At 26.1% G+C, this 14,249-nt stretch overlaps 2 protein-coding genes across 2 annotated transcripts; one reads left to right on the top strand and one right to left on the bottom strand.

The window, feature by feature from the left end:
- Positions 1 to 230: 230 nt before the first annotated feature.
- LOC103841943 (E3 ubiquitin-protein ligase At1g63170) lies at positions 231 to 2,173 on the bottom strand. Its single transcript, XM_009118532.3, has 5 exons — positions 1,475 to 2,173; positions 1,278 to 1,397; positions 1,057 to 1,189; positions 804 to 968; positions 231 to 718 (listed from the first exon to the last, which is right to left on the bottom strand). The coding sequence occupies exons 1-5, from the start codon at positions 2,002 to 2,004 to the stop codon at positions 545 to 547; spliced, it is 1,122 nt and encodes a 373-aa protein (XP_009116780.1). The 5' UTR covers positions 2,005 to 2,173; the 3' UTR covers positions 231 to 544.
- Positions 2,174 to 2,403: 230 nt separating this feature from the next.
- Positions 2,404 to 5,927, top strand: LOC103841942 (putative defensin-like protein 128). The gene is made up of 2 exons (XM_018654652.2): positions 2,404 to 3,852; positions 3,934 to 5,927. Exons 1-2 carry the CDS (start codon positions 3,774 to 3,776, stop codon positions 4,110 to 4,112), a joined length of 258 nt encoding a protein of 85 aa, XP_018510168.1. The 5' UTR covers positions 2,404 to 3,773; the 3' UTR covers positions 4,113 to 5,927.
- Positions 5,928 to 14,249: the final 8,322 nt, after the last annotated feature.

The following is a 14,249-nucleotide window of genomic DNA, read 5'->3' as shown; positions in this document are numbered from 1 at the left end:
TAAAGAACGTTCTGTAGTATTTTGTTTGCTAGTTTTGGTAAAAGTTTGTGGGCGCCGCAGGGCCGACTCTTTGTTTTGGTCCATTCGCTGAAATTGCATTTTGATTACAAAAGCCTTAGCCTAATCCACACGCTTCTCTCGTTAATTATGATTACAATATTGAACCGACTTGAATAATCTTTAGGACGTGATCATAATGATCACCTCCTCTTAATCCACCTCATCAACAGTGACCTCGCACAACCGTCAATCTCATTTGGTTGGTCAAATACTTTTTACCACCGTAAATAAATCAAACTCGGATCTCTTTGACTCGCTCAAGTAAACATCATTCGACCGAACTATTTACTTATTGCATTTACAAAATTATATAAAGAAAGAAAATAAACAATGACAAAAAAGACTGCAGCTTTGTTCTCAAAAACAAATCTTACGGTCTTCTCTTGTTCTTCCCTCTATAGTAGTCAAATAATAAACGAGGTTTAAGGGAGTGATTGATAAGCAGCTCATTAACTCAGAGAGAAACTAATCTTTTTCTTCCTCCTCACACTTGTTCAATGCCACTATGTTCATTTTTGAGGATGTTGAACTTGCAGAGAGGACAAGTCGCGTTGATCCTTAGCCATTTGTCTACACATACACTATGGAAATGGTGTCTACAAGGAAGCTCCCTAAGCTCTGCTCCATCTTCATAAGCACACAGACAAATGCTACACTCCTGCAAAATACCGATTATGCTCAAATCATTTCAGTCTCTCTCTCTCTATATCGAAAACGACCTTTTGATTTTGGTTGTTACTTACAGCATCATCGCTAGATATCACACGTTCGGTTTGAGAATCAACACCTAACTCAGTCATTATCCCTCCCTGAGTTTCTTGGACCTCACCATTCACTTTCTCAGAATCCTTTACTGTAAGGAACTTAAACTTCGAAAGCCTCTCTATCTCTTCATCAGGCGCGCCTTCCTAAAACGTTAATAACAACAATGAAAGACATTCAAAAACCAAAACGAGTTTACAAGTAGCTTTTGCTTATTACAATGCCTTCTCTTACCTGATCTGCCAATGCGTATAAGATGGCGATGATGCAAGGCAAGCAGCAGCAAACAGCAATACCAATTAGACTAGCAACCGCAACGCAAATGACAACAAAGATCACATCAAAAGCAAGGAATGCAACACACAACCTGCAAAGTTACCAAAGCATTTTTGATCAAAGAAACAATCTTTTGAGAAAAGCATAAGCAAAGATTTTGTTATTTTAAGACTACAAACCAGTAGAGACGTGGCGAAGACTGAGCAAGTGCCTCCGTATCACCAGTGACCCAGTAAAACCCAATGATCCACCACACAAAAGAGAACATCGTGTTTGCTGACTCAATGTGCTTGGCGAAACTGAAACAGAGTAAAGAGCAATGAAACAGAGTAAACAGAGTAAAGAGTTCAAAACAGAGTAAAGATTGAAACTTTACCTAGCTCGATGATCATCATCACCGTCCTCAACGCCATAACCATCAGATTCATCTTCGCTTCCACTGAAAGACCCGTGATTTTCAGACCCTTCTTCACTCTGAGGATTAGCTTGTCGTCTTCGTCGTCTATACTCAGCGATCACACAACCAACGTGAAACAAACACTGGAGACTATACCCAACGATCCACAGCCTCAGAGGAACCTCGGGATGCTCTTCAGGACTAAACCCTAGAATCGCAATCGACACAACCACAAACGCAAAGTTCCAGAGTATATCGAGGGCTATGATGGGCTTCGAGTAGGCCCATTGACTCTGCCTCTCCTCGAGCTGCTCAGCCGCCACCTCGCGGACTCTGACGGAAGGCTCGCGGAGCATCATCCGGCGGTTGCTTGCGCGGCGGAGGAGCCTCGACGCTGCGCCTCGGAGGGGCTGGGAGGGGCGGGGGGTGTTGCGCCTGTTGCGGGTTAGAAGCGGCGAAGCGTCCATCGCCGGTGAGGAAGAGGCTGGGATGGGGATCGGTGGATTCATCTGACAAGGTTGGATCTTGGGTAAACGGGTCGATCGGGATTGGTTCGAATCGAGATGGGTCGGGTTTGGAATCGCTGGAGATCTGCCGACTATTGGGGGATTGGACTATTCTCGAAAAAGTTGAAAACGATAAGAGAATGTCTCTCTTCACGTTCGTTCAATGAATGTTCCATTTTTATTTTATTATATAACTTAATTATTAATTTATTTAGATCTCCATCAAATTCATGTGATTAGTGTTGATAAATTTGTTTGTTTTAAAAAAGATTAAAAGTTTCCAATGAGTTTTTTTTGTTTTGCAGATTCTTGATTTTAAATTAGATTGATTTGCCGACAAAATATATAGATTGGTTTACGTTTTAGCACATTTTGCAACTTTATTTTATAATTGATTTGAATTGAATTATTTTGTTTTGGTCCAATATTAAAGCTATTTTTCAGCAAATCTCATTATTCAACAATTAATAGATTGGATATGTAATTTTGATTTCCGATCTATAAATTTAAAAGATTAAAGTTAGTGAAAATAATCAAAACATAATGTTTATTTGCAATACTATCAAAACAACGGTAAATCAACACATTTTACAATAAATCTAATATAAATTAATATTCATTCCGTTTTATATTAATTTTTGTTGTATAATAAAAATTTTGTTATAAAACAAATATCATTTTAGGATTTTAATGCAATTTCTATTATTAATAGTTTTTTTTACCTTTATATAAACTAAAAATAAATGTAACAAAATTTTAATAGTTAAATAAAGAAAAAAACTAAACATTTGACAATTTATTATTTTGAGTGAGATAATTTAGAACGACATTTGATTCGAAACAAAGAGAGTATCAGATAATTATGTTTCTGAATTATTATTGAGTTTTAGTAGATATAATAACCATAAAGTCATCATTTGACTGGCGTAGCTGTTTTTATTCTGTTTGATCCTATGGTTGAATAACAAAATAGTTATTGATTTTCACATCACGTTACCATTTTCATTATCCTTGCATCAGAAATCTTATACTACCGGTCCTGAGATATTCATGGTCCCATACGAAATACGAAACTGAGACCCCTAAATACTAGTATATAAAAATATATCGATAAAAACTTAAGTTTATAATAAAAAAATATAATATCTTCAAAACTAAGAAAAATTATCAGTTCTTAAATATAGATTTTCTTGTATTTTCTTTTTGCAAAATCATCTATCAAATCAGTTATTTTCCTTTTTTGTTGTCGTCACAATTTTTTTTTCCTTTTTTTTTGCCTTTTAATCCACTCATATTTAATAATACAGAATATATAAATTTTAATTATTTTTGTATTATAGTGATGTTCCACAATGTTTTTTTCTTATCGTTTATATACACATAACAAATTATCAAATTGATATAATTATAAGTAATGAAATTGAAGAAAATAGGTTCTAAAATTTTGACAAAAATAATAGCCCCATACGTTTGTATCGTACGTTTTGGGTCAAGCCCGGGCCTGCTTATACAAATGTTTATGTTTATTTGACTTAACATTATTTCCTTTCTAATTAATATTATTGCTTGTGTAATAATTTATGTTTTGTAGTCTTGTATAACTATGTAAGTTTAATACAATCCAAAAAAAACTAATACGATTTCTTTCCAAATCAACTGCTTCCATTTAGTTAAATTTTATTTTATTTTATATTTTGATGTCATGTATATCTTGTCCTATATATTCTAAATTTTACTAAAATGTACACGCACAATTTCATATATAAATAGAGATGATATTTACATGTACACTACAAGTCTATAAAATGACAAAATTCACGACTCTTGCGATCTTCATCGTCTTATTTCTAGGTTTGTTTTACAATTACCACCAATGAAAAACTATTATACGCACGTTTTTTTAGATCTCATGTTCTTGAAATATCTTTTTAGGGATGGTGGCGAAAGAGACACAAGGACAGCATATCTGTCATCAGATTCTCTTAAACGACAACTGCGATGGACCGACGTGCACAGCTCTGTGTGACCAGAAATTGGGTGGAACTGGCCAGTGTTACCGAACCGTTGACAGACGCTTTATTTGCCTCTGCAATTATATATGCAAGAGTTGATTCTTTTCCTGTTTTATTCTTATCTAAAAAGGCTATATGAATGTTATAATAAAAACTTTAATAGCTTCTTGCAATTGTTTTCAATTCTTACATGAATGTGAGATCGCATTTGAACTGCCCTGGATACTGAACTATAGTTTTTTGGGTGCGTACGACGCTACTGAAACATAGTCCAAAAACAAAAGATATATATATCCACCTATACATCCGATTTTAATTGTTTACTAGATTTTGATCCGCATTTTTAAAAGACAGGATAATTTTTCATTAAATTTTTTATATAATCGTATTTATCTTTACTAAAGTCGCCATTTACATAAAATCCGTAATCCAAAATCCAAACCGAACCAAACAAAAAATTCGATTCGTACCCGTTTCAAAATGTAAGAATACCATAATAGATCTTGTAAGGTGATACAAAATATATTTGAATCCAAAAGTTATTAGCCGAACTCGAATGGATAATCTGAAAAAAAAAACAAAAATATTCGGAAAACCAATCCGAATATCCAAATTTAGTTATAAACATAAATATTTGAAACATAAATATGTATTCAAATATTCAATTATGTATTTATTTTGAAATTATATTTTAAAAATAAGTATTAAAATTTTAAATAAGTACCTTAAATATCTAATTCTATATAAATAAATAAATATTTATTTATTATGCGTTGTTTTTAAATTTTAGATTTAACTTTGGATATATTCGAGCCGAACCAATATAATCAGAATTCAAATGATATATAGTTACTTATGAATTTTAGGATGTGATATAAATTAAAACCAAAACCAATGTACTATATTTAAATATATTCAGTGCTTATAAATTTACAAGAATGAGATCCGAAATGTGATATAAATTAAAACCAAAATTCAGAATATCTAACTCGTATCCTAATGGTACCTGAACACTCAAGCCTAACCTACAGTATGTATTACTGTGCATCGAGTTTATACATAATTTAAGTTATTCATTTTAAACGGAGCGCTGGCTATTTAGTGTAACCAAACATTCCATATTCGTATTTTTTAACATTCTATATTCTTTGGTAAACTTTATAATAACATTGGCATATAATGTCTAATAAAGATGACGAAAGTTGTTATCAGTAATTTTTAAAATATAATTTATTATATATCGCATTAAATGGAACCAGGTATGAAAAATCTTATTTAATATCTATATTTGACCGATATATTTGTTTAGATTTACTTCTTTAAACCTTACCATATTTAATATATATTTAAGGGTATATAGTTAGTAATATTATAGTTAGATAAAATGGTATAGGATATAATTTTTAAAAAATATTCTACTTAGAATCAAGTTGTCCTTCAAAATGGTTCCGATATTTCCTTAAAAATGATTGTACACAAATTAAACGTAGAATGTTTTTTTAGTATGTTTTAGAAGCACTATAATTTTTTGTATAAACATTATTAACGATTTGGTAGTTGAAATTTTAAAAGAGGGCTAACAACCTAACATCATTTGAACGATCAGATGGAAATCATTTTACAATTAACACACAATGTGCCACTGAGTGATATAATCTATAATCACTGGAAACACGCTGCATGGGAGACTCTCAATATATCAATAAAGTTCGAGTTGTTTACACCATGGGTCACATTCTGAGTTTGTCTTACATTCAGAGACACATTCAACATTTGAGGCACTTTTCCTTGGCACTTGCTAGTTGATCGGACAATAATACCCTAAATGAGAGTTTTGTTTTTAATTTCAACTTCATTTATTTATTTGTTTGTATCTCAAATATTGATAAATATAAATAAATAAATTTAATGTAATAAATTTTAACTTTTCATCCTCTACATTTTGACATCCATTTATATATACTTTAGAAATTTAAAAATAAAAACATAGAAAATGATTTTATAATTAAAATATTTTAGATAGTATTGGATGGATAAGCCATCCACAAGAAAAAAAATATAAATGAATGAATTATAGACAAAGAAAATGTGGATATAATTTAAAAAAGTGAGAATTAGATTTCATCAAATATATGAATTTATAGTTTGTGTTCGATGTAGAAAATGTAAGAAAGATAATCTTCTTTGTGGATAAAATTTTCCAGGTTGAAGCCACCCACTAGTTCCTAGAGATCTATTCAACCATCCACACATAACACATCCACGCTTCATCTATCCACACACCACTTATCCACGCAACCCCATCCACACGCTATCCGTCCACATCTTTTACAGATCTGGATTCTGAAATCGTAACTTTGCAAATCTGGATTTTGAAATCCACAACACACTGAGAATCGATTAAAAAGATTAAAAAGATCACACAATTTCAGAGAATCTAGGATTTAGAAGATCAGAATGTCAAACTACCTTCTTCTTTTTTTCTACATCTTTTCATTTTTTTACAAACGGTAGTCTTTCAGTTCGCTTTTTTTCTTTTGTGTTAGGGAGAGAAAAAAAAAAGAAGTGATAGAATAATTGGAAGATGAAATTTGGATAAAGTCACGTTGAAAGAATGAGAGAAACAAGGAAAAAAATAAAAAAGTGTTAATGTACAGATTTTTTCAGTTAGGGAGTTTTTGGTCTTTTTAACACTAGAAAGTGTTTTACAAGCACATTGTGTCCTGCAGTGTAATTGATAAGACAAAATGTGCCTCCAAATGTAAAAACACGTCCACCTTTTATCCTCTTTGTAATTTATGATTTATGCCTGTAATATTGCCTTGGCAAAGAAGATCGAGGTCAAATAGGAGTGGAATTGTCCACTCCTACTCCAGCACACCGGCTCTGGTTGTACTGTTTCGATTGCCCTGTTGAAAAGAATTAATGAATTTACATATATATATATATATCCCTTATATATTAATTGAGAAACATTTGAAAAGATGTAACCTCAATTTTGTATTAATTAAAAGAGGCCCCAATGCATAGGTGGCACTCAATTAGGTAGTCAATTACATTCAATTGAAAAATAAGTAGGTCCACATTCGATTTTTATATGTTGTTAGATACATAAGTTGGTCAAACTATATGATATAATGATATGATATGATATTTTCTTTCCTTAAAGAAAACCTTCGGAATTACCATAAATGACTAACATATATATGACAATTAATGAGTTTAATAATAAAGATTTGATAACAATGTATATCTCCTCCATCATTTTTTGTTTAATTTTATATTATTAAAATAAATTAAACAATCAAATTAGCTATAAAAATAAAATTTAGATTTTTTCGTATATGTTATATTTTGAATTTTTAAAAACGACAATAAATGACTAAAACTATTAAAATTATTATGTTAAAAATTAATGATCAATGGTTTAACATTTTTATTATAAGAAGATACACATGATTTTAAAACCATATGAGTAAAAAATATCATTTAATAATAAAATAAATAAATAAATATATATATATATATAACACTATATACCATAAGATTACATAAATATTTTAATATTAAAACTTTCAATGAATTTTCAAGAACATTTATAAATTATAAACTTATTAAAAATTTCAGATTGAAAATTTTGTTATCGATGATTTAAATATTTTGTTATAAAACGATATGAACGATCATAGAACCGTATGATTATAAATTCTTATTTAATAAATAATTATATAAAATATACTATTCCTAGAAAAATAGGTTGGTCCATCTTAACTTATATTACACCTTTTATTAAACTAACTATCGAATTGATAAATAACGTACCAAAAAATGTTTTGCACTTTCCTTAAATAAAAGCTACGAAATTACCTAATATGATTAACGTATATGTGAAAATTAATTATAATGAATAATAAATATTTGATAACAATTTTTGTATCTTAGTTCTTTTTTTAATTTTATATTATTAAAATATATTTAAAAATCACATTAAATATATAATAAAAACATTTATAATTTTTTTTATATGTTATATTTTGAATTTTTCAAAACATCTATAAATTATTAGAAATTTGAAGATCCCCACTCTGAAAATTTTGTGATCAATAGATTATTTTTTTTGTCATAATAAGTTACAAATGATCATAAAATTGTATTAAGATGAACTTTTATTTAATATTATAAGAAGATACACATTATTTTAAAACCATATGAGTAAAAAATATCATTTAATAATAGAACATATATATTTATATATATATATATATAGATTATAATATATACCATAAGATTACATAAATATTTTAATATTAAAACTTTCAATGAATTTTCAAAAACATTTATAAATTATAAACTTATTAAAGATTTCACATTGAAAATTTTGTTATCGATGATTTAAATATTCAGTTATAAAATGATATGAATGATCATAGAACTGTATGATTATAAATTCTCATTTAATAAATGACTATATAAAATATAATATTCTTAGAAAAATAGGTTGGTCCATCTTGACTTACATTATATTTTTTATTAAACTAACTATCGAATTGATAAATAATCTACCAAAATTTTTTTTGCACTTTCCTTAATTAGAAGCTACGAAATTACCTAATATGATTAACGTATATATGAAAATAAATTATTATGAATAATAAAGATTTGATAACAATTTTGGTATCTTAGTTCTTTTTTTTAATTTTATATTATTGAAAGATATTAAAAAATCACATTAAATATATAATAAAAACATTTATATTTTTTCTTATATGTTATATTTGAATTTTTCTAAACGTCTATATATTATTAGAAATTTGAATATTCCCACTCTGAAAATTTTGTGATCAATAGATTATTTTTTTGTTATAATAAGTTACAAATGATCATAAAATATAACGCATATGAATTTTTATTTAATGAATATTCAAACTAAATAATATATATATATATATATATATATATATATATATATATATATATATATATATATAAACACTAATGATTTAAAGCAACAAGATTGGCTGATCAATTTAGTCGTCCAGTTGAAATCTTTCAAAAGTATGTGAAAAACTAAAGTCAAAGTAAATATGGATTTAGAATAGTAGTTATAGTTTACTAACCAAATACCGAAAAAAACCGAACCGAACCGAAACCAATCCGATATCCGGATTAATCCAAATGAAGCCAAACTATTGTTTCATTTTCCAAAATATAATAAAAATAATAAATTAATTCCGCGCAAGGCGCGGGTCTTATCCTAGTATATATATATATTAAGTAGGAGCTGGATTTAATTTGGGTTTCGATGCTGATAGAGGAACCAATAGCAAGCCTACACTCATATTGGGAAGAATATATTGGTTTCTAAATTATGTATTGCTTCTGTTTTAGACCACAAGTATAAAGCATAATTGTCCTATGGGCTATACTGGTATATAAATGTATTTTTATTACATGAGTTAAACTATGTTTTGAATTAAATTCTATTAAATTATTCCGTTGAAAATATTAGTGGTTGGCAGATAGATTGCTTTTGTTTTAATTATTTTATAATTTGATTCAAATTCTATTAAACCCAGTAGTTGAAATATTGAATATGTGGTTTTCAATACATTGATTCCATTCAAACTGTAGCATGAATAACAATACTAACTAGTGCTGGACATTTTATCCGTTAAATTTGATTCGATTCGATTCAAAAATTCCAGATATCCGTAAAACTTCGAAACAAAACAAATACTAAAAATCAATATCCGTTAAAATCAAAGTAAATTACAAATATTAAAATTTTGGGAAGCAGATATCCGATCCAGTAATATATAAATACATGTATATCTTGATTATATTTAAAGTTTTAAATGTATAAAATTATATAATTGTTATTCTAACATATGATTTGACAAATTCTATTCACATTATTACTTATATAAAAATATTACATAAAAGGAAATGAATAAATTTATGACAATTATAATTTTTTTCTTAAGTTGTCTTATTATAATTCTTAACTAAGTTTAAATTTCTTATAAAATATGTAGATTCACTATTTTTTTTTATTTTTTTATCTTATATATCATGCACAAAAATATTTTACAAAACAAATTTGAATCAAAATTTTAAGATTATTTACGTTAATCAAAACATATGAGATATCCGTAAGTATTCGTAAATATCCGAAAATATCTATTTATTTTACGGATATCCATTTTTACGAATATCCATATTTTTTCGAAGCAAAGCAAATCAAAAATTAGATATATGTGGCATATGATGCAAATCACAAATACCTTCAAAAATCCGGATATCTGATCCGTGCTCATACCTAATACTAACAATTGGCAAAATAAAAAATAAACAATAACATATTTCCAGTCAAACTATGTTAAATTCTACGGTTGAATACACTTATTTCCAAATGTTATTTTTCCTATTTTTAATTTTCTCATGAATAATAAGTAACACACTTTTTGAGATAGGGACTTTTATATGTCCAACTCAAACTAAATTACACTTTTTGAAGACAACTGAACTATTTAGATCATCCTACTTAAATCAACAATCTAATTTTTCAGACCATATCTATCACTTTTATGATTTTCTTATATTTAAAATAATTTGACAATGGATATATCGACTTATACTTCTTCTACTTTACTCAAAATTCCATCACACTTACTAAGTACGTTTTAAACAATATTATTTATCATTTTAAGTTTTTCTTGATGAAAAATTTTAAAAGTATTTTCTTGTTTTATATATTTCTGATTTTTCAATGTCTATTTAACATATGTTGACTTTTTCTAAACTTTGTTCATAGTCAAGTCATGTCAATAGTTATGATTTCCTTTGTTCATATATGACTTTATTTTCCCCTAATTTGTAGATATTTCTATTTATTTTTCTATGACTTTTTTTTCTGGTCAAACATCTAACTAATTACTAGATGCATTTTTGTTGCTTTCCATTTTGTATGATATTTTGTAAACTTATATATTTGCATACAAAATCTTATGTATTTATAACATTCAAGAGTGCAATATACATTTAAATCTATTTTTATTTTAAAATTTTCATTTTTGTTACACCATCAAAATGGCTAAGACCACGATTCTTGCTATCTTTATGATTGTTCTCGTTCTAGGTTTGTTTATATTTAACATTTCACATATTTCTCTTATTTATTTGATTAATTTTCGTTTGTTAATTTGTTTTGCTAAAATTGTTCATTAATTTTTCATTTTATAACAGAAAATTTAACATAACATTAACTATGTATTATTAGGGATGGCAATGAAGGAAACACAAGGACAAGAAAACTGCCATGAATATTATACAGAAACAGGCATTTGCGAACACAATCAGTGTGCCTCTCAGTGTACTTCAAAGAGGAATGGAACAGGGAGGTGTATAGTAGGAACCAAAATCTGCATCTGCAATTATAATTGTAAATTTTGATTTTATATAAGTGGTCGGCAAACTATCTATCAAATACAAATAATAAATTAATGGATTGAAAAAGCATATTTGCAATTTTTTTTATATTTTATGCAAATTTGAATTCTGATTTCAATTATTTGACATCATATCATAAACTATAAACTACTAACTTTTTGCATTAAAATGCATCGATCACTATAGTATTAGCAACGAAATGCAATGTAGAGATAAAATAAAAAAATAAATAAAACTTTATAATTTTGGTTAGAAAAAATAACAGTTCCTAAAAGAGCATGGCAAGGCGATTCTTGACAAAATTTCCATTCTACTTTTAAATTGTTTGTTATTATCCGTTTTTAATATATACATTATCCATTCATTTATTTTATATTAAATATAAAATGTTTGTACAAGTAAATACAACAATGATATACAAGATCAACCATAATCACACGTAAAACACATATATAACAACTTTTATAGCAAATGATGAAAATGTAAATTAATACGATATTTTCAGACCAAAAGACACAAAATCAAATATAACCACACATGATGCATAAATATATATTTTAATTAAAGCGATCTCATATCCATATGGCTATGGCCGCACATATTTAAGGTTGTGAGAATTTGGATTTGCGTCGCTTAACTTTTCAAAAAACGCCTACCGCACTAAACTATCCCTATGCAGTTGTATACAAAAATACATACAACTATTTTAAAATAAACTTGACTTCCGCACCCGCGCATGTGTTTTTTTTTTAAATTAATATTTATTGTATAAGTGATAATATATATTTTAAAATTTATATGGTTAAGTAATTGTTTACTATGACATTTCAAAACATAATAATTTTATATTTTGCATTATGATATCATCCATATTTTTAGAATGTGATCTGTATATCTATACAAATGTATTTTTTTGGAACCGTGCAACAACACAAGTATTTATTTTCACTTTTTATAACTAAATTACTGCTTTCAGAATTTTCTGATATATATTTATAATTTACTCCTATTATATAATGGTTTTAAAATGAAATTTTAAAATATAAAATGTTATTACAATAAATAATTATATTTTGTTTTTCTACCATCAATTATATCATCTATATTTCTGTACATATTTATTTTATTGTACTTATAAATAATTATATTTTTATTTATATTAAAATACACTACTAATAATATATTAACAGATTAATTTGTATTTTATTTATATGCTGTAAAATCGATTATTTTGTGGTTTTTATTTTTATTTATTAAATAATTAGAAATATAACTACAGATGTTTTAAACAACATTATGCTATAAATTTTCTAAATGAATAAACTAATTCCCAATATTATTGAAATTATGAAAATGATATTACAGAAATTACGGATATTCTCTGATTTTATTCACATATTTTTGTATCTGTTTATTAGATTAGGTACAAAAATTTTATAATCGAAATCTGAAATTGAAAATATTTATTTATATTGCTGTTTATGAAAGAATGTAAAAAAAGAAGATATTAAGGTGTAAGCTTAATTAAATTATATAGCATTATTTATTGGTAAGCTAAATTATAGGAAGTGGTTTGGACTAAAAAAAGAATGAATTCGATTTTTAAATTATTGATCATTTTAATCATAACTAGATTTTGATCCGTGCAACCGCACGGATGTTTGTTTTCACTTTTCTATAAATTATTGTTTTAGAACATAAGTGGTATATATTTTTAATATTAATCATATACTTAAATATTTATATAACTATTTCAAATACAATAATTTTAAAATTTACATGTTATAATTAATTAATTGTTTAAACCGTATGTATTTACCATTTTTTATTATATATTTATCTTATTGTATTTGCATTTAGTTATTAAGCAAATTAATATATTAATGAGAAAATATATATAAAAATAATTTTGTATTTAATTTATGCTAAATTTTGACCCGTCTTTCAAAACTGGATTTCTTTTTACCAATATTAGATAATTTATTATTGTATATATAAAAATCTAAGATATGTTAATTTTTAGATATGTATTATATAGTTTGTTAATTTTAAGCTATTCTATCATCATATTATATTTTAAATAAATAATTTATATTTATGAAAATAAAATTTATAAATTTATCAATTGAATATAATTTTATCATATTTATTTTAGTATAATAATTATATTTTAACATGATCATGACTATAAAGTAAATAAAATAAGATATAATTTATTTATTTTCATTTTTAAACGATAACTTAAAATATATTAAGTTATTGTTTAAATATTTTTACACAGATTTATTAGAATTTTTAAAATATAATATATAAATATATATTATATTTAAAATGAAAATATATTATGATTAAAGTAGTTACAAAGATTTTATATTATTAACTTTAAAGAAATACATGTTAATTTTTATACACGTATTATATAGTTTGATAATGCTAACTCATCTTACCAACATATTAGATTTTATTTTTGAACATAAATATTTTATAATTACGAAAATAAAATAAATAAATATATAAATTTAATACAATTTTATTATATTTAGCTCAATATAATAATATTATTTTAATATGATTGATTATGATTATATAATAAATAAAATATTATAGATTTTTTTTATTTTATTTTATATAACTGAATATATTAATGTATAATAATATTTTAAACTAATTTCGAAATTAGCAAAAATATTTAAATATAATTTCGAAAATGAAGATCTTGTAAAAATCTTTTTAAACAGATTTGTTAGAATTTTAAAATAAATATATTTATATTTAAAATGAAAAGAT

The sequence above is a fragment of the Brassica rapa genome, chromosome A09, assembly GCF_000309985.2.
Source record: "Brassica rapa cultivar Chiifu-401-42 chromosome A09, CAAS_Brap_v3.01, whole genome shotgun sequence".
In the NCBI taxonomy this organism is placed as follows: Eukaryota; Viridiplantae; Streptophyta; class Magnoliopsida; order Brassicales; family Brassicaceae; genus Brassica; species Brassica rapa.
The sequence above is the reverse complement of the archived record's forward strand: the minus strand, read 5'-3'. Positions and strand labels throughout refer to the sequence as shown.

Excerpts from the sequence above, each read along its gene's own strand:
- LOC103841942 (XM_018654652.2), top strand. The coding sequence starts at position 3,774 with ATGATATTTACATGTACACTACAAGTCTATAAAATGACAAAATTCACG. Across the intron at positions 3,853-3,933 it reads CTTCATCGTCTTATTTCTAG|GGATGGTGGCGAAAGAGACA; the intron begins GTTTGTTTTACA and ends ATATCTTTTTAG.
- LOC103841943 (XM_009118532.3), bottom strand. The coding sequence starts at position 2,004 with ATGAATCCACCGATCCCCATCCCAGCCTCTTCCTCACCGGCGATGGAC. Across the intron at positions 1,398-1,474 it reads GATGATGATCATCGAGCTAG|TTTCGCCAAGCACATTGAGT; the intron begins GTAAAGTTTCAA and ends ACTCTGTTTCAG. Across the intron at positions 1,190-1,277 it reads TCTTCGCCACGTCTCTACTG|GTTGTGTGTTGCATTCCTTG; the intron begins GTTTGTAGTCTT and ends GTAACTTTGCAG.